The sequence below is a fragment of the Malurus melanocephalus genome, unplaced genomic scaffold, assembly GCF_030028575.1.
Source record: "Malurus melanocephalus ecotype Western Australia unplaced genomic scaffold, MMel_1.1 scaffold_87, whole genome shotgun sequence".
Taxonomy (NCBI): domain Eukaryota; kingdom Metazoa; phylum Chordata; class Aves; order Passeriformes; family Maluridae; genus Malurus; species Malurus melanocephalus.
In genome coordinates this window covers 949,161-969,301 of record NW_026623319.1, presented here as the reverse complement: position 1 = coordinate 969,301, position 20,141 = coordinate 949,161, and the positions used below count along the sequence as shown (strand labels likewise).

The following is a 20,141-nucleotide window of genomic DNA, read 5'->3' as shown; positions in this document are numbered from 1 at the left end:
TTATGTTCAGCTAGAAGTTAAACTTCGTGAAAGGTTTCTCTGAACCAATCTTTGACTCAAGTGTTTTCACAGAACACCCCACACAATGACTGCCATTCCATGGGCAGGTGCAAGTAAACAGCTTTATCAARTTTATCATCATAGTATAGGTTCAGCATGTTATCATGGGTAAGAAACAAACTATTCTGGGAAACAAGCCAAAGAGCTTAAAAATCACAGATGGAAAAAGAATAGACATAACTAAAAATTACAAATGCTGTAGTAAATTACTTAAGTGTTATGCAGTAAAAAGTAAAGGTTTTCCTTTATGCTTACATGAGCAGGCAGCACCAAAAGCAAAGCATACGCTTTTTCCACCTAGAACACAAAATTTGAAGGATTTGCTGTCACGTGATGCCAGGAAGGTTAGAAAACAGGCAGACTCCAAAGAGGATTAAACAAATTAATGGGGAACAGACTCATTAGTAATTATGAAGCAGGATGACCCCAAATCCAGCTTTGGCTAAGAACAGTCCTTAACTGCTGACTGTCAAGGGAAGAGGGGACCCTTCCACACTCACCTTTTCTCTTGTCATTTTGTTCCCACCATCTGCTAGAAGCCCGCATCAATAGCTGCGAGGCACAAAAGATGGCCATTTTTGTTTTCAATCAACAAATAAACCTTCGCAGAGCCACCAGAATTCCTGGAATCCTGATGATAGAAAACCAACAGGAACCCGGCGAGCCTAAGCCTGGAGCGCCCTCTAGAGGTAACGGCCGGGTGGGCCGTGTGCTCCACACCACAACCTCGGAGAAGGCTGGACCAAGCCGAACCTTTCCCGAAGGAAGCCATGAGGAGGCTTCATAGCGCCTACAGTCACCCAGGCAAAAAAGAAATTATGTATGCATGGCTGGCTGAATTCTCCCCCTCTTTTTCCTGTTTATTCCAAACTAAGGCCTTCTAAAATTTTAGTTCCAAAAAATACTTGYTTTGGGAAAAGGTCTTTCTTCTCTGTTAGCAGTAAGGAACAGTGTTGAGACAGTGTTGAGCGGGATGCATTGACAATACAACAGTAATCACCTATCAAAGACAGTTCCTKGTGCACATCCCATAAGTTTGTTGCAGTGCAGAAGCCTGGCTCTGGWACCACAGGAGGAAAGCTGGCTGAATTCTGCAGGCCCTCACAAACCCGCTCAGCACTTGTAGCAGCCAGWCCAAAGCTTTGCTCCCAGCAGGGCAGAGCTTAAACAGGACCTGCTAGTTCCCTACTTTTGGCTGTTTGCCCCCTCCCCACCCCGATTCCCCATGGAACAGAAGAACAAAGCCACATGTGCTGAAAAAATATTCCCGGAGGGAAAGAACAGGAGAGGGTTCAGCTACCAGAGACAACTGAACAGATGACATGGGGCAAATTTCACACAGGACAGAATCAGAGCAGACAAGGGAGCTTCTCCTTCTGCATGTGTCTCTGTCCCCAGGCCTGAAACAATGCTCGTGCTTTGTGTCATGCTGTGTTTAATTTCATGCCATTACCACAGCGCTGGGAGCAAGAGTCATAACCCTTCTGTTGCAACCAGAGAATATGTGTGTCATAAACATGGCTCCCCTTCTTCTCAGACTTGAATCAACACACAGGAGCACCTCTAGAAGCTACCTAAATACAACCAGGAAGCAAATTTTGAAACTGCTTGTGTATCTGCACTAATGAGTCAATTTAGGGGGTCACATTTTCTCAGCTGAAACCAAGACACGTGGCTTGTGTGTGCAGCCAGAGATCAAACTGAACCCGGGGTAACAATAAACTACTTCCTAAAGAACAAGGATTATTTACAGAAATTATTTGTTGCAAAGTTTCAGCACTACTGGTTTTAAGAATACTGCAGACAAATTCCAAACAAAAGGAAAGGAACAGACACAATCAACTTCATCTTTCTGAAAGCAGGTATTTCCACTGCAGTTTTAAGGTCCAGTGAAGGCTGAAAAAAATTACTCTGATGAAACAAAACATAGACAAAGCCCAACCCAAACACGTCACACAAACTTCCCAGTCACTGATGACCAACCTTTCCTTCCAGCAGAAGGAAAGGATCTGGACACCAGTGCACTTTGCACAGGTTACAGGAGTCAGTTCTTGGAAGCARCACTGGTCTGGTTCAAGCTCCTGCCAGGTGCTGATGAACAGCTGGATCTTGTCCCCATGGCTTTTCCTGTCACAGGAACCTTCCCAGCACATCACAAGCAAACTCTTCATTGCCCACAGAGCTCCATTCCTGAATCAACACYATAAATTTCTGGTCTTCTGTAATAAATGTGCTAAAAATGTGCCTTCGTAGTAAGTTAAGTGACACAACAAATAAAGTTTTGCCAGAGACACRGTTTGGGTTAAGCTGTTTATGCTACATTTTTGCACCAGGGTATGGTAAGTGGTTTCAAACACAGCACTGCACTTCAGTTTGGGCCAGCAGAGATGCTTTTACCAAATTTGGGCATGTGGGCTCAATTAACAACATTCTCAATCATTGGCCAGCCCAGCTTCCACTCCACACAATAGGCCTTTGTTTGGAGCCTGGCACTGCATGGGGACAATCAGAGCACAGCTCCAGAGGAAGCCTTGTCAGCAGATATTTTGACTTGAAAAACATACAAGTTTTCCCTGATTTTAATGCTCACATTGCATCATGAACTATGGGGACTYGCAGGCTGGAGATACTCTCTTGCATCTACCAGAGCAGAGGAACTGTTGACAGTWACAAAGCCACCCATTGCTGGCTCCAACTGGCAAAACTATTCCTCCACAGCTCCATCTCCRAACTCAATCACTATAGAGTGATCAACCCAGACCCAGGAAAGAGCTCCCAACTTCTCTGGACACAAGAGACACTATGATTTAGGGCCCAGCAGATTCTCTATGAGGTACTGCTGATGTGCCATACCAAACCAAGTCTCTGGTTCTAAATATTCGCCTACAGGCTGACTTAAGAGAATGTCTATGTTGTAGCTGTGCTGATTCCTACTAAATGCTCTGAAAACCTCTCATGGATTTCGGTAGCACCTTCTTCCTCAAAGGGCACAACAGAAGCATAGCCTTTTAATTTTTGTTTAATTTTTGCCCATTACAACAGGTAAACAATTGAAGAAATTACTATTAGACTGAAATAGGGCTTTTTTTCTGGGACTCATAAATGGACAAGCTAAGGAGACCACTTCATCTCCAAAAGTTAATGCGGGCTCCAAAAGACAACAAATTCTCAGAAGGAAAAGACCCCAAACCAAACAAAACAAAAACAAACAAACAAAACAAAACAACAAAAAAAAAAGGCAAAAAAACCCCACCTCACAAATCCTAAACCCTGCTGAGGACTAGTAAACAGAAAAATTCCTTGCTAGGATGGCCCATGTGCTGAAAGCTCAGCTACTGCCAGGGCAAGAGTCACCATGTAGGATCTTAAGCTTTTCCATAGCAGTAGGAACACTGGGGTACATTAAGTTTTATCTTGGTCATGTATGCCTCTCCATTGCTTTCTTATGACTGACAGTCATATTTAATTCCAGCCCAGGTCAGGACGTATCTTTCGGCTCCCTATACTTGTCCAGAACCCACCGTGGAGCCCTGAGACACGTGGTAGATGCCATTTCCTATCAACCTGCACATGGACACACAGGCTTTCTGAAGCCCATTGCTGTTTTCCTACAACTACAGGGTTCTTCTAGCAACTTCTGGACAATGTTTAGATTCTCGAAGCCACTGGGATATAGCAGTAGAGGTTTTGAACTKCTCAGGAGTCCTTACTATAACAGAACTAAGGAAAGCAAAGTCACAATGGCAACTGGTCTCTGTGTTATAAAGTGAAACATGAGCCTGCAACATGCCTTGCTCTGAGGCAGAAGGCAAAGGTCACCAGCATCAGTTCCAGATCACAAGCTTTGAATTACCCCCATTCTAAAAGGAGTGGAGTGATCTGATTTCCACATCACTGCAGCCTCACAACCTACAGGATGCCTACACAGCAATGCTCTGATTGTATCGTGTCACATAACTCCACAWCCAAGCCCGCCCCCACTACATTCCCCACATTCATACCTCTGTYTCAGGCCGTGGAATAAATACCGGGGGTCTCATCTTCAGGGTCAGGTCCTGGAAGTCCCACTCTCCAAGTACATACTGCACTGGCATCCTGCGTCASGGAAAAGGAGTGTGAACGCTTTGGGACTGACTCGGTGATCCAGAGGAGTGCCATGCTTACCTCACTGCTAACCACATCCCCTGCTGAGGGCCAGCAACTGCATTTGCAATGAGCATGTGCACGCTGAGGCTGAGGGAGCTCCCTTCCCACAGCTGAGTTTATCAAGTACGGGAATTGGAAACTWCAGTTTGGTCAGCCTCACCTCAGTACTGGGTAAAGTGATGGAACACAGTCCTACAAGCTGTGTTCCAATATGCCAAGTGCAGGAAGGTAACTGGGAGTAGTCAGCATGGATTTWCAAAGGGGAAATCATTCCTGAGTGGTAGTTACCCATGACACAATGACCTGCTCAGTGCATCAAAACCACATCTTGACTTTCCCAAGGGTTCTGACGTTTCTCCCATAACATCCTCATATACAAGCTGATGAAGGACAGACTGGGTAAATGAGGTGGACTGAAAACTGACTGAACCATCAGGCCTGGAGGGCTGATTTCAGCAGGACAAGGCCTGCTGAAGGTTGATCACTAGTGGAATACCCCAGAATCAATATCCCACAACACCTTAATGAACTGGGTGAAGGAAGAGAGAGCACCCTTGGCATGCCTGCAGTGACAGAGAATTGGGAGTAGTTAACAGACCAGATGGGTGTGCAACGTTACAGAGAGACCTCTGGAGAAAGGGGTTGCCAGGAATAAAATTCAGCAAGAAGTAATATGAAACCATGTAAACTGGGGAGGAATAATCCCATGAACCTCTACAGGCTGGGTCCTGACCAGTTGGACAGTGGCTGGACAAATTGTGCCTCTCATTTGAATCACCATGAGAGACCAACACAACTCAGTTACGTGACATCTGAGCTGCCTTCTCTCTGCTGCCACTCTCGTGGCTGCTTTTGWGTTGAAGGAAAGCCCTCCACATGAACAAGGGTGAGAGGATGCTCCTACCTCTGTAGCCGTTTGTTGCTCAGCTGCTGGATTTGCTCCTGCTGCACTGCTGTAAGGGGAGTGTGGAGGCTTTTGGAATCCAGGCTCTGAAACTGAAGACCAAGTCACWTTAAAACCTGCCACTACTTGTGCCACTGGGGTGTCCTGTGCCACCCTGCCAAGGGCATCCTCCAGGGTGACACAGGATGCTGACAAACACAATTGCCTGGGACTGCTGGAAAGTGATCAGAAGAAACTATCTRCATGTTTAGAAAAAAACTGTTCTGCTACTTTTTGGGTGTCACAAGAATAAGTAAAATTAAGAATCACTTCATCAGGTAATTCAGGATGGGTGTTTATGTTACACTTCAATCTGCAAAGGAGAACAATTAAGAGACTGGGTGTTCTACTTGCAATAATAAATTACACCTCACCCTCTGTGCCACCTAAGAGAGAATAAGTTCTTCTACTCCCTGTGAGATACAAGGTAAGAGATTCAATCAAATTGAAAAAGTGAAAAGCATGCACAGACTGTATTATTTTCTTGTTACTTAACTGTTTTGGCTCCCAGGACAAATGACACAATATATTGACTGGATTCTCGTGCTTCAGGGATCCCATTTGTCTCAAACATCTTCTGCCAGTAGTTGACCATATCRGTGGCAGTCACGAGCTCAGGTCTTGCACAGCAGTTCTGCCTCAGAGACAAGTGCTTTGAGCTGAGAACAGCATCTTTACTTGGACTCAGTCGCCCTGCCATACACTGAAGTGAGGGACTCAGCAACTTCCTGAGCAGTGGATGGGTGAGGCATCTCATTGTGGCAAAGTCTCTGGCTTCCACACGTGTTTCTTGTTGCCACCTACTGATGTGTCAGTGCTGAGATTCACCTGTGGGTACCACAAGTCACTGTGRCTAAGCACCAGCGGACCACAGTCACTGGGTTCTCCTCAGGGCACCATTTGCAGCTCTTCTAGGCTAGAAAACAAGGCAAGAGAACAGCCTGAATCACTCAGGCTAAAAAATCACGTTCTCATTCGTGACAGAATGCAGACCACTTACCCTAATCCCAGCCTACAAGCACAAACACWGTTACTGACACCCTACAAGTAACCAAAGACTACCCCCAGAAAAGGCTYGTGACAGCTACCCAGCTCAGCCACKGCAATCCCCTCCTTCCCAGMGCTGCCCATCTCCAGGGGTCAGAGGCCAGTCCATGCCCATGGCAGGGCAGAAGTGAGGTGCCTACACAAGGCACAGCACTCCTGCCTGTCCTTTGTCCAGAAAGCTACTGGCACATCGACCTTCAGCTCCAGCCCTTGGCTCTCCACCCCACAGGTGGGTCACCCTGGTTTTCTGCAGGAAGACTTTCAGTCTCTCCTAGATTATTTTTTTATCCCTCTCTCTGATCATAAACTACAAATGCTAGGTTAGCAGGGATGCTCACAGAAGAGCTGGACTTCATGGATCAAGGCTCTTCCACATTGTCACCACCCCCAGAGGGCAAACAAGGGGTCACAGAGCCAGAGCTGAGCTGCCAAGAGCAGAGGAAGGAGAAAACCTCACAACTAGAGGGAACACTTGGAAGATGGGAAAGCCACAAAGTGCTGACCCTGCCAGAGGGAAATCAGTCTCTTAAAGGAGAGAAGAGGCAGAGCCAGACAGAGAATAAAAACAAACAAGATGAGTGCAGGAGACAAAGGAAATGAAATTTTGCAAAACAGCTGCTGCATATCACACTTGGAACTGTGCGAGACAAACAGAACAACAACCACATTTTCCTGCTGYGATGCATCGGAAATGAGGGCCCATCTCCTTTCTGACTCACAGTCCCTGGAGCAACTATGGGTTTCCCTGAGCACCCATTCCCATTTCTTTATTGATGGTTGCTTTTCAACACTGTCTCTGAGAGGCCACAACCTCCTCTACGCTAATTTCTCCAGAAAATCACCACACAAACAAGTAAGGCAGCTGGCAGCTGCCCTTTTGGAATGCTAAAGCCAGTCTCCCAGGCAGCAGCGAGAGCCAGGGAGACCAGCTCAGCTCCAGCTTGGCACACTGGCACTACAGTCCTGCAGCAGCCCTGCTCCTGCTGCACAGGGAAACCCTGGAACAGTCAGACCTCCACTGYCCTCCTTCATAAAATCAAATAAAAYACAGCTCAGGGAAGCAGCAGAAGGAATACCCTGCACCAAAGATCTCTGGATTGTCTTACCTGCTACCTCTTGGCAAAGGGACGGRTGCTCTAAGCCCCAAGAACTCCCTTCCTACCACCTCCATTACTCTCAGCAGAGAGACAAACAGCTCCTGGAAAATTTGCCTTTATGTTAAGTCTGTCAGCTACAGTATTTATTTGGGAAGCTTCTCMCTCCACAGCCCTACTTACTGCCGCAAGAGAAACACTCAAAGAATAAAACATTAACAACCATTAGTATTGTTAGGGAGGAAGAGAAAATCTTAATTGACCATGACTGGAAGAATTTACACAGAATCACAGAAGTGTTGGGGTTAGAAGAGACCTTTGGAGACCATTCAGTCCAGCTTTCCAATTAATGCAGGTGACACAGGAATTGGGCCACGTGGGTTTGGAATGTCTCCAGAGAGGGAGACTCCATGACCCTCTTRAGCAGCCTATTCCAGTGCACTGCCACCCTCAATGTAAAGTTCTTTCTAAAGTTGAGGCTAAACTTCGTGTATTTTACTTTATGGCCATTACTCCTCATCCTGYTGCYGGACACCATCCTCTTGACAACCTCCTCTGAGATATTGAYATTAATGTGCTAATGCAACACCCTCTCGCTTTTCTCTTCTCTGAACTAAACAGAYCMAACTCTTTCAGTCTAAGACAGATACTCCAGGACCTTCATAATCTTTGCTGCCCTCTGCTGGGCCCTCTCCAGTGGCTCCTTGTCTCTCTTAAGTAGCTCTCGAGCTACTGATACATGCTGTTTCTTGATACAAATAGCTCCCTGAACATAGGTAAAGAACAGATTTTCCTTCCCCCTGCAGTTCCGTGGTTCGGTCCTGTCAGCCCCAGCTCCCTCACTCCCTGTAGCCTCACAMGTGCAGAGGTGGCTGTGGAAAGGCCCGGCCACTCGCACTCTCGGCCCCGCCCTTCTCAGGCTTGAGTAAGGGCTGGAGCTCGCACTGTCCGTGTCCTATTGCGGCTGCAGGTCAGTGGTCGGCTGAGCCGGCCCCGCGGCCACATCAGGGAAGGCAGCCAGGAGCTGCCAACCCACGAAGGTGAACGAGCCCATGAGCACCGGCGGGATCGGAGCCCGGCTCCTCTTCCAGCCTCKCGGCCTTCCCTGCTCACGTAACACCCTGAGCACGGCTGGCGGGTCGCTCCGCCTGAGGGCCCGGGGCTGCTCTGAGGCGAGCGCGCGCACAGCGACGCCTCACCTCACGGCCTCACAGCCAGCTCCCAGCGGAGCCGGAGGCACAGGGTACAGCCGGCTCCCTCGGGGGCCGAGAGCACAGCCACCTCCCAGCGGAGCAGGAGGCACAGCCGGCTGCCTCGGGGACCGGAGCAGGAGGCAGCCGCCTCCCGTCCCGCCGCAGGGCCTTGAAGCAGGAGCCGCGCAGCTGATCCGTTCCCGCCGCTCCCCGAGCGCACCGCCGACCCGCCGCCGCCGCGCGCATGACTGACAGCCACGCCGACCAATCGCGAGCCGAGCTCCCCGGGCACCGGCCAATGGCGTAGGTCGCCGCGCGGGGGGCGGGGCCAGCAGCGGTGCGCGCGGAGCCGTGAGGCGCGGCCCGGCCCCCGGCTGTGTACCGAGCGGGCCCGGCGGAGCGGCGACAGCGGCGCGGGGAGCTTGGTGCGAGCCCGCGGCTGAGCCGGCGCCGCCTGGGCATCGGGAAGGGCCCTGTAAACCGTTATCCGCCTGGAAACTTCTCCTCGGGATAGGGCAGGAGGGACTTGGGCAGGGATGGAGCCCCCGGGCAAGCGGTGGGGTGGCACTGCCCGCACAGGGACAGGGTGGTCGCTGCTGTTCCAGGGTCTGTCAGCGCGGGGTCAGAGCACCGGTGACATGACTGGGGAGGGGCCCCGCGCTTGGGCCAGGGTGGATGGGACCGTRCCCGTCTCGGACAGCGGAAGGGTAGCGGCTGTAGAGCTCCGGGACAGCGGACACACACGGTCGGTACTGCCCCCCCTGCCTGCTCCCCTGCCCTGGAGCCTGGTCAGCTCTGGAGCAAAGGTGGGGGAAGCCAAAAGTTCACCCAACTGGGAAAGCACATCCCGATGCCAGCAGCAACATAGCATTCAGCTTGCATTGCTGAATTTAAGACATACTTCATCTTGGCAAAGTAGTGCAGAAAATATAGTGGTTATTACTCTTCACTCAGAGACCCCCTGAGTCATGTTCATCCCTGTGACACAAATCTGTTCCTGTCACACCCAAAATGAAACAGCAGCATAGAGAGATTAAGACCAAGACTCAGAAAAGGCTCAAAGTGGTGCCCAAAACAATTTTCTGCATCTKGGAAGTGAGCAGCACCTATCAGAGATCAGTTTGGAAATGCTGGCTTAAGAGAGAAATGCGTTCTTCTTGTTCCCAGACCCAGKGGAGCCCAGCACAGAGCAGTCCTGGCTGTGTGAGGAGCTCTCTTGGTGCAGGCAATGGAGCAATGCCAGCTGGCAGCAGCTGAGARTCTGGTTCCTTTTCTGTTCTATTTGTGCATGGACTGTGCTGGAACTTGCCAGTGATAGGTAGTAGCTGTCCCTGGRCCCTACAGCTGCCATCAGAGATTTGGAGTGTGCCCAGCCTGCAGATCAAACTTCCAGCACCAGGATATCATCTGGGAAAGGAAGGATGATCCACTCCCAGCTCTCCCATGTAAGCTGTGGACCCTGGGCCATCCTTGCACTGTTCATCTGCAGCCTGGACCAGGAGGAACTGGGGAGCAAAACAGCTCTATCTGAACCTGGACGTGGTTGTCTGAGCCAGGTCAGAAACCTTTCACACAGGACTGCTTTTAGAGCTAKGTCTGTGGGCATGGGGATCATTTAGCATAAACAGGACCCCAAAAGCAAAAACAGGGGCCCCCATTCTCCCTAGACCAGATTTTCAGCTGGCTCATTTTAACCCAGCCTAACTTCTTTGGTTTTCCAAAACTGACACCACATTCAGCYGAAGGCCTAACCAAATCTTCCAAAATTCGGGAGCTGTTCAAGATCTAGAGCCATACTCTGCAAAGCCCTTGGGCCTGCTTCAGTTTAAGCTCTTTTTCCACTTTTTCTTTCCTTGGTARTGGCTTTTTAAAAATGGATATAATCATTGTGGAAAGTCTTCCTGAATAGCACAAATTGATGGATTCTGCCTGAGCACCCGCTCGATCTGCTCAATAATTCCTTCCCTTTCCCTGCTGGGCTGTAGCTGCTGCTGCTGCAGTTGTGACACTGATTCCAAATTTGCCATCTGTGTGCCCAAGTGTCCCCTACCCCTGAGCTCTGCTGTGGTCAGTAATGGCTGGGGAAGTCCCTGTGCCCCATGGTTTAAGCAGGAGTGCATGGTTGGGTGGTCACTGAAGGACATGGTCCCCTTCAGCTGCAATGAATTTGTGACCCAGCGTGATGTTAGGAGGGACCAGACCAGAACTGTAATTACTCACATTTCTGTGGAAACTCTTGGCAGTTTGACAGCTCCCACAAACTCACAGGCACTTCAGAATTCCCCTTTGCTTCTCGRAGTTGTTTCCAGGGAACTGAGACAGACCCTGCATGTGTGGCAAGGCATTTACCTGYTCAGGGAGATCAGGACAAGTCAAAGTGACTGCTCCAGCTGCTGACTGACCACAGGACAGCCTGGTGCTGCTTGCCTGGGGTGGATTCCCTTCTCCAGCTGTTAGTGACAGATGTTGATCACACTGCTTAATGCAGTTGTGGACAGCAGTAAGGCATCACAGTATGGGAACTGCTCAGTAACCTTGCCTGGAACAGAACAGAGTGCAGAGAACAATGGCTCATTTCTCTTTGTAGGCACATATTTTTCTATTGAGAACTCATTAACCCCTCTGGGCTGGAATGCAGCGGGGATGGAGATGTAATGTCTGCTAAACTGTGGGGAAATTACCAGAGAACTGCTACAATAGTTATCAAGTCAGCTCATCCCCAAAGGTAGCTGCATTTTCAGGGAAGCAGCTGATGAACTGAAGTTACATACAGTGCTTTTATAAACAAAGTGTGCAAATACTTCACATAGGCTCATCCCATGGTGTTTTGCAACTCTTGATCTCATTTGCACAATAGAAGTATGAAGCAATTAAAGCCTTTCATTTTCTCAGCATGARCAGATCTATCAAATTTCACAACTCCAATCCAAAATTGGACTAATTTTAAAATTAATATTGATAATTACCAGTGCATGACTAAGCTTGAGTGGGTGCTTTCACAAGGGATTGAGAAATACTCAAGTGYCTTTAGATGGAGGACTGGTGCAACCCATCCTTTCCAGAGCACACAAGATGAGTAGCAGTGGGGCAGGGAATAGTACAGGAACTGTACCAGTCAACAGTGACTATCACAACAGGGAGCTCCTGCTTTGGAGTCAATAAAAGCATCCTCAAGTATGGATGCCTGTTACTGATCTCCAAGTGACTACAAGTAGGCAGAGCTGAAGCAGTGAGAGAGGTTTAGCATTGACTTGAACTGAATCAGGCATGACTGCAGGGGCTCCTCAGTACCCCCAGAAAACCTTTTTCTTATTTTGAGTGGGCATTCAAAAACTGCACTGGTGAATTGGGGAACTGTGGGAAAGGTTGTGCCTGTCTCCAAGAGTTCTGCACTGTTCATTTGTTGTCATTCTCCTCTAGGCAGAGTCCAGTGTGGTTCCTACCCTGAAGAAAACCATCAGTGGTGATGCTGCAGGAGAGGTCTCACATGAGGGCCCCTGATGGGAAGGGCAGCTCTGCGCTTCTGTAGCTGATGGGAGAGGACAACAGCTTGGAAACACGAGCTACCAAGAGCTGTCAGGATGAGTTACAGCACACCCTCTGTGCATGATTTGAATCACAGCACCCCCAGCACAGCCAAGCCAGAGCCAGGGACAGCTCTGGATGTGACTGTACCAGAAACAGCCACCATAAGCCCTGAGACAACCAGTTTCAACAGCACCAAAATGCCAGATGTGGCCAGCACTGGACCAGGCATGAGCACCATGCTGCTCTCCCTTGGGATCATTACTGTGATTGGCCTGGCTGTAGCRATGGTAAGAGAGCCCAGCTAAAATTTCTGTCTTTAGAGGGTGGAGCATGCTAAGGGGTTCTAGGACAGACTTGCATTGAACAATKTATTTGCATTCTATTAAAGTCTCACCCAGAACTGCTGGGAGCTAATAGTTCCTGAGATTCCTTTCTTTTTAAGGCTTTCATCCAGGGCTCCAGTATTTCTGCAGTCTCCCTGACTGGGATGCTCAGGAGGCCTAGGAGCAGTGATATGTAGTATCAGTGTTTGTTTTTAATAGCAAGAGRGAGTTCAGTTAAAAGAAAACAAAACAGATTCCGTTCTAATTTGTTACCTGGAACAGCTGCATTGATTTAAACCTTCTCTYGGGCTCCACAAGAAAGTTCATCCACATTAACTTCTCAGGCAGACTGTTGAAACCATGTTAGTCTCCCCTGTGGATGTGGGGTAATTCTTTTTGAACTAAAGTGGTCAGAATCCATCTCAGCAAGACCTGCCCTGGACTGGATTTCCAAGGCTCTGCTTTTTGCTGGGTATCAGTCCTTRAGGGTTTGGTGTGTCACTAACCTTGCCATTAATGCTGTGGGCAGAAGCTTTCAGAAACTCTAATTCTGGGCCCAGCACGGGCAGTGCAAGGGCTCCAGCTCTCATTATATAACCAGATAGTTTCCCTGCCAACAGAGAACAGAAGGTAGCAGCAAGCTCCCATTCCTCATATGAGGAAGGGCTTCAYTAATACAGCCATCAGAGGAGCCTACTGCAAAATTTCATTGCAGGCCCCAGGAGGAGTTTTTCCAAAAGCCCTTAAGAAAACCTGGAAACGGTCAAAAGTTCCCAAGAGCAACATCCAGCGTTGGTAGTTCTCAGAACAAGGCTGTGGAGGCCCAAAGCCTCCCTTTCTTCCCAGCACAGGCTGACAGAGGCAAGTCCCTGAGCATGCCCTACCTCTTTGCTTCTTCCCTTTGTACTGGGGAGGGGGTAGCAGCACTTCTGCACTGTAGGAAATTTACTCATGGAAACCACAAAGGGAACCTTTTCCATCCACTCTTCCATTGCAACTACGTCCTGCAGCCACAGAAATGCRCTGAGCTACACTAGATAATGCACCTAATACTCTTACTCCTACTAACATACCTAATAACAGGCCACCTAGCACTTCCAGACATGGTGTGCTGCCAAGCTTAAACTGATGCATATGAAATAGCATTTTCATTGTCACTTCTCCCTTCTCCCACTTTGGTGCACAGTGACACCARCCTTCTCTACCTATTTTCTGTGTGCCCACAATTTCCCTTCTTAGCTGTTCCCCATCCTACTGGGACTGCTGTAATRATGGTTCTCTTTCTCCTTCAGGTTCTGTATATCAGGAAGAGGAAGAGGTAAGTAATCCTGTTGTTGGCTGARGGGAACTCAGTGCTTCAAAACACAGAGTGAGCTTGGAAGGAGATGRGGAGAGTGTGAGCAATGGCTGTGTGAGAACAAGGCTGCAGGGAGCAGCTGTGAATGACTGAGGCAGGGACACTGCAACTCCTGGCACTGGCCCACCTCTGACACCAGAGTGTCAAAGACTCCTGCAGGGCTTTGGAAGGAAAATAAGACTGAGAGGAGGAGATCAGGGATCTGCAAACTGATCATACTTCACCTATGAGATGYTGAGATGCACCAAAACAGAAAGGTTACTGATGTATAAAGAAGCTGGGAACTCCATCATGAAAGGTGTGGATCTCAGTTTCAWAGCCATTCCCACGTTTCTATGTTTTCCAGCAGCCCAGGCAGTGAGAACAACTGGCAGCAGCACAGTGCAGAGATGCAGCCTCAGCCCAAGAGTTAATGCTTAATTTCCTTGCTAAGCTCCTGGCTGAAAATAGAGAGGAGAGCAGCACACAGGGAGAAACACACCTTGATTCTTCCATCTCACAGCAGGGTGAGGTGAAGATCCATCAGCTGTGGTGCCTCCTCCCTACCTGACTGCTTGGGCCAGGCCTGGCACTTTCAGAARGTGCTGCTGCCCACTGTAAAATTTCTAAGCCTGACCCCAAAGCCCAGTTCTGGGTGCTACCACAGGAGCAGTCAATGCTTGGCCTGTGAAAATTGCACTGCTGGAGATAATAGTGGTGCTGGCAGATCCATAGAGAAGCAGGGGAAGATTGTGTCATCCTAACACTTGCCAAAATAGATATTTGTGGTGACACTGCCAGTAACTGCTTGTGTGTTTCCTTCTATCGCCCTCCAAAACTCAGCTKTAGCCTAAGGCTGGGCTCAGTGTTTTCCTAAGAGCCACCCATCCATCATCTATGTCTGAGGAGACCCCTTGAGTAATAATTCATAGCTCTGTCTCTTGGAGCAATGATACAAGAGTAAGAACAGTCTGTCCACAGGCATCAGCCCCCTGTGAGAATCTCTCTCTTTCCTAGTTAGTGTTCATTATTTTCTGTTTAAGTAATTCAGCCCTAGAGTTACAGTACTTTCCAGCTACTGGAGCTTGAAGTGAACTGCTGCTGGCAGACTGTGACATGGCAGGATGGGCTGGTGTGGGCAGAGGGACAGGGGAAGAAGTCACAAAATGCCCAGCCAGTATGTTCCACTGTTCTTCTGTCCCTCCACACAAAGCCTAATCTTTTAAGGTCTGCAGGAACTTAAATCCTGATTCCTCTGCGTGTAAATGCCTGCCAACACTGATTAGTGATGGCAGCTAATCCCTGTAACTGCTCTCTGGGTGTCTTCCACTCCTGCCAGCTGTGTGTRATAAGTTCTTGCCCTCATCCAGCAAGAGCCACAGGAGCAGAATCCCTGTGCAGCAGGAGAGGCAGCCTGCAGAAAGCCTCAGCAGCGGGTGGGGAAGAAGCCYGAGTCTGTCCTTCTCAACCAAGCCTTTCCTCCCCTCCCATGGGCAGGTTGGAGAAGCTACGGCACCAGCTCATGCCCATGTACAACTTTGATCCCACCGAGGAGCAGGATGAGCTGGAGCAGGAGCTGCTGGAACATGGGAGAGATGCAGCATCTTCCCAGGCATCGCAGAGCAAGGTAAGCAGCAACCACCACCAGTGTCACTACCTGCACTGCTTTTGTGACAGGGCTGAGGAGATTTGTAGGGCTGCAGGGTAGGGAAACCACATAAGACCTCTGGAGGACTTCCCCATCTCTGCCAGCCCGGGAGATAGGGACTTCAGCATTTTRGAGTGGATTGAGGAGTCAGGCAGGTCTTTGACAAGAGGCTCTGTGCTTCCCAGTGTAACAGGGGGTAGGAGAAATAGGAAAGAAGGGCTTCTCACCACTGTCTGGGTCCAGCTTCACAGGATTTTCCATTCTCTTTGTCACCACCACCACACAAAAAGCCTTTTTAACAGAGAGCCAGCAGGGATGGGTGGAACAGGTATGTTTCTTACCCAGTGACACAGCCTATCCCTAGAGTAGACATCTCATTTCATGAATTCCAGCTGCTTTATGTGGCCCGTGYCATCCCCTGCTTTTCCTGTCCAGAAGCAGGAGTTCTCCCAAACAATTCCCAGTTTTCACACACTTACACCTTCAGATAATCTATAGCAAGCTTGGTGTGGGTAGAAAGGTAAGGAAGAGATAATAAATACAATTGTAATTATAAAATACTTACCTCGAGACATTCTCAACTGCTAAAGAGCATAAAGGAGACATGTTGGAATATGCCACATATGCCATATACTAGTTTAGAAAAGCAAGAAAGGTGGTGTATAAAAGCAAAGGATCCTGTCCTCTGAGTAGCATATACTAAGGAAACATCAGATCCCTCTATGAGTCCACATAGGGGATTTTGCTGGAGGTATTAAATGGGGAAATTGTAAGGCCAGAGTTGACTTCAGCACAGTAAAACCAGATCTGTCCTCTCAAGGGACTGGCCAGCAGGRTATCTCAGATCCCTCTTGCTAATGCTTGGAAAGTACAAGAGTTTAGAGATTTAATGTAAAAGGAGAGGGAGAGTCTGAAACAACAGCTCAAATTAAGGCAATGGCACATTTCCAGGCCTTCTTGATATCTCAAGCCTTTTCATGCTGCCTTGTRTATATAAATAGTGAGACTCAGTAATCCAATGATGTGGGGATTTTAAACTGGCATGGATGTGCTGACTTACTCTCCAGCCTGTTGTATTTTYCTGTCACAGCCTTGTTAATGCCTTGTTAGCCAGGCAGCCACCCTGGAAGGGGAGAATGCAGTTCCAAGTGTGCAGGCCGTGCCCAAGCACAGCCCTGAGCCAAGGCAGCCGTGCTGGCTCTCACTGTCCCTGCTCCCTGCAGGTGCTGCTGCCCAGTCAGGGAGCCCTGCAGAGACCCAGCCGCCTCGTGTTCACAGACGTGGCCAACGCCATCAATGCATGACCGGGACCTGCTCTGCACTGGCATCCTGCTGAGAACCAGGAGGATGGAGCCAACCAAAGCAGTGACTTCCCTCRAGCATGGCTGATCCACTGAGCCCAGCTGGTCACCTGTTGGTTTGTTATAAATGGGCACAGAAGTGCCATCACTCTGGGAAGCAGACCCTTTGTAAGGGCAGTGGTGATTTTCTGGTGTGTCTGTTACCACTAAAAGGTCCTGAGCTCATTTCTGGGCTGGCACTGCCTGATAGCACCTGTCAAGCTCTGTGCTTAGGAACAGTGCCTGCTTTGTGTAGATTACCCTTCAGAGCACAGGCCTGTGCTCTCTGGGTCAGGGAAGGAGAGAGGGGCATTTCACAGACCTCCATTGGCTTTGTGTGACCAGGCCCCAGGGAAAGTGATGGATGGGCATCTCTGTGCAGTGACCACAGCTCTGGCTGGCCCTGGAGGGGACTGGTGGCAAAGCTTCTTTAAGCCAGGAGAGCTGATGCCCCAGCTGAGTGGTGAGCTGGGCCACCCAGGGAAACACAGCCATGGGGTTATCCCTTCACAAGTGTGTGGCTGCTGATAAACATGCACCGAGGTGGTGTTGAAGCACAGGGAATTCACTGGCTTTAAAAACTGAAATGGTGAACACTTGGCCTGTWAACTGAGGAAGTGGCTGAATATCCCAAATTAGAGCCACTGTATAGACAGAAGGGACTTCACACAGCTAGAGGCAGGGACTGTCACTGTCTGGCTAGTGATTCCCTGCTGCTGAGCTAGGAATAACAGTGCTTGGGCCACAAAGGAGTTGAGCAGAATTGGGGTTCCAATACCACATACCCCCTCCTGTTTTGGCTCAGGGAAGTTTCTACAGTGCTGTGTGATCCAGAAAAAAAAAAAAAGATTAAGCTTTGAAATAGTTTCTTTTAAAAAAGGAAAAACATATATTGGCTCAACAGCCCAATGTCTGCCTCCAGAGACAACTAACAGCCGGTTTGTACTTCCTTACCTGCCAGGAGCTGCAGTCAGAACCTTCTCTTCTTCCTGCTGAAGGGAACACAGAGCTTTGCGTTAGCCTCTGCTCGAGTTACCTGCTAGGAACAGGTAGGTGGGACTAGACAGGTAAGCCAGGAGTTTCCCTGTAGCCCTGAAGCATCTCTCTGCCTGTGCATCCTTCAGGGCTGCAGGAGGAAGAGAGTGCAAAGGGGTCTCTGGCCAGATTGGCACGTGGCAGTGCAGTGTGGGGACCTGTTCTCTGCAAACCTTTTGGTGGGCACCAGCCCCAAGTGCTGCAGACCAGCACAGCAGCCAGGGACCAGCATCAGTGCCCAGCCATGCACTGATCACCTCCTGATCTTTGTGTGGTACAGGCATTTGGCAATCAGACTGTATTCCATCCACAGCACCAGTTAAAAGGGAATCACGGYGAGCCAAAATGTAGATGCAGAGATAAAGCTTTATGGAAGGGGATGTTTCAGAGTGGCAATTCAGGTATTGTGCTTTGTTCCAAGTTTGGACCTGACAGTTTTTGTCTTCCCAAATATTTTGTTTTCTTCTCCAGTGTGATTGTTTTTCCCATATTCATTAAATGCAGACTCTTCTGTGGGCACATGCCACTGACCCCTGCAGCACACAGCTCCTTAYAGCTCTCTTCTGCTGACACATGATTCCCTCATGGCAGCTTTGCAAGGCTAAGTTGCTTTAGTTTTTCAGTATCCAGCTGTCTTTTTAGAACTAGGGTGTTCTGGGAGTATATTAGGAATGGGAGTGTGGAAAACAGCCTGGCCCTCAKAGCCAGGAGATGTGGCAGGAGGCACTCCCAGGCTGCTGCTGTTTGCCCCAGGGATGCTGCTGGAAGGAAGGTGCATGGGTACAAATACTCAGTGTAATGCAGATTAGGTCCTTAGAATTTGGAGTCTGTATGTAGCCCTAGTGAGCAGCAGAGAGACAAATACATCCCTACACACACAAACACACACCATCTCCTCCAAGTGCTCCCTTCAGCAGCTGGCACATCACTGCCTGTCAGCTTTCCATGCTCTGCAGCAGCACAGGGATGCAAGTGGCAGCAGGGAGGCACAGCTGTCACAAATKGCAGCATTTTCCCTACAACTCCTARGATTGGAACTTCAGTGGCTGTTTCAAACTCAACAAAAGGCAAGTGGGAGCTGAGCAGTTTCCTCAGTGTCTCACCCCACCGTGTGCCCTTCTCCCAGCTCTGTGTGCTGCAGGGGGAGCTGCCCAGCAGTGCATCCAACAGTCCAGGTGCAAACTGCACCTTGGTGCACGTCAGTACTGAGATAAATCCTGTACAACAAACAACTACCGAGGAGTTCTCTTGAACTATTCTATGATGGGTAGGCTTTGTCCTGGGATGACTGCCCTTAGAGTAAACAAGTACAGATAAGACTAAAAGAATATTAGGGGTAATTGCTGGGCTCATACTGGAGTATTCTTTTAGTTCCATAGCACCTCCTCTCACAGTTCTTTGAAGTGTATGTATAATTTAGCAGAAGCAKTATGATGTAATTTAATTCAAGTGTTTCTGTTTTAAAGCATTGAAATATAATTAAACTATTTACATGAAAATCTAGTTTGATTGTCTTTTTGCCCCCGTCATTTGTATTGTCTCACAGAAACTGCTGGAGTGTGTCCCCAATATCTGCTGGTAATTTGTGTGCGGTCCCCTGCTCTTTCAAAAACTGAACTAAGTGTGAAAAACTTGGAAGGAGAAGCTCGGGGGGGGTGGGGGTGGGGGGGGTAAAAAATTTAGTGTTCTACAGCACAGAAATTGAGATGTCTTCAGAAGGGCTTGCTGGAGAAGTCAGGAGGGCACAGGAGGTTCCAGCTGCCAGTCCTGGGCATCCCGAGTACACAAATAGCAATTCATCCTTTGTTTATAATCTCCCAGACTCCAGGTCAAGAGACACTCACCTTGTCCAGCAATGTGCATATGTGTGCTGAGGGTGTTGCACAAGGAGGAGGCAAAACAGGAGCCTGAGGGGCTTTTGTTTAATATCTTTATTGAAAACAAACTTCAAGACTAATTTGCAAGTTGCTAACAAACTATGCCTTCACCAAAACCATTTCTGASAAACTGCCAAACTTTTCTAGATAAATTCACTGAGCTCCGGTGGTTTAACCAACTGTATTGATGTCTTTTTTTGGCCAAGTCAGACCAAAACTGCCTGAGCTTAAAAATCACGTGACATGCATTTGCCWAGAGGTAGGATCTGGTTACACAGAACAGGTAATTAACTATATGGGAAACAAAAAGTGTTAATAATTTCAAAGAAGATAATCTAAGGATCCAGTGTGATGTCCTAGCTCTCTGAAGATGTCTGGAATTCTGTCCACCTTCCATAGCCATTGACTTCCATTTAAGTCTCTGCATAAACATGGAAGCTGAAGTTATGGACTGGGGTTTCAACTACACACAGAAGAGTTCCTRTGAGTGGAATTCTGCTTGCTCTCCTTGAGCATTTGCCTTTTTATGGAAAAAAGTTCTCTACTGTGCTTTCCCAGCAGACTGTTAAGA

At 48.7% G+C, this 20,141-nt stretch overlaps 2 protein-coding genes across 3 annotated transcripts in view; one reads left to right on the top strand and one right to left on the bottom strand.

Moving 5' to 3' along the window:
* Positions 1–6,061, bottom strand: part of HEMK1 (HemK methyltransferase family member 1) — a 29,420-nt gene extending 23,359 nt beyond the window's left edge. For both annotated transcript variants that reach the window (XM_057368013.1, XM_057368014.1), the window contains exons 1-3: positions 5,646–6,061; positions 5,111–5,202; positions 4,062–4,155 (exon numbers count right to left, since the gene is read on the bottom strand). In XM_057368013.1, coding sequence (XP_057223996.1) covers positions 4,062–4,155; positions 5,111–5,202; positions 5,646–5,906 — 447 coding nt within the window. In that variant the 5' untranslated portion in view covers positions 5,907–6,061. The remainder of the gene's footprint in view (positions 1–4,061; positions 4,156–5,110; positions 5,203–5,645) is intronic.
* A 3,034-nt stretch (positions 6,062–9,095) lies between these two features.
* CUNH3orf18 (chromosome unknown C3orf18 homolog) lies at positions 9,096–19,212 on the top strand. Its single transcript, XM_057368012.1, has 5 exons — positions 9,096–9,228; positions 11,904–12,298; positions 13,627–13,652; positions 15,168–15,297; positions 16,542–19,212. The coding sequence occupies exons 2-5, from the start codon at positions 12,065–12,067 to the stop codon at positions 16,620–16,622; spliced, it is 471 nt and encodes a 156-aa protein (XP_057223995.1). The 5' UTR covers positions 9,096–9,228; positions 11,904–12,064; the 3' UTR covers positions 16,623–19,212.
* Positions 19,213–20,141: the final 929 nt, after the last annotated feature.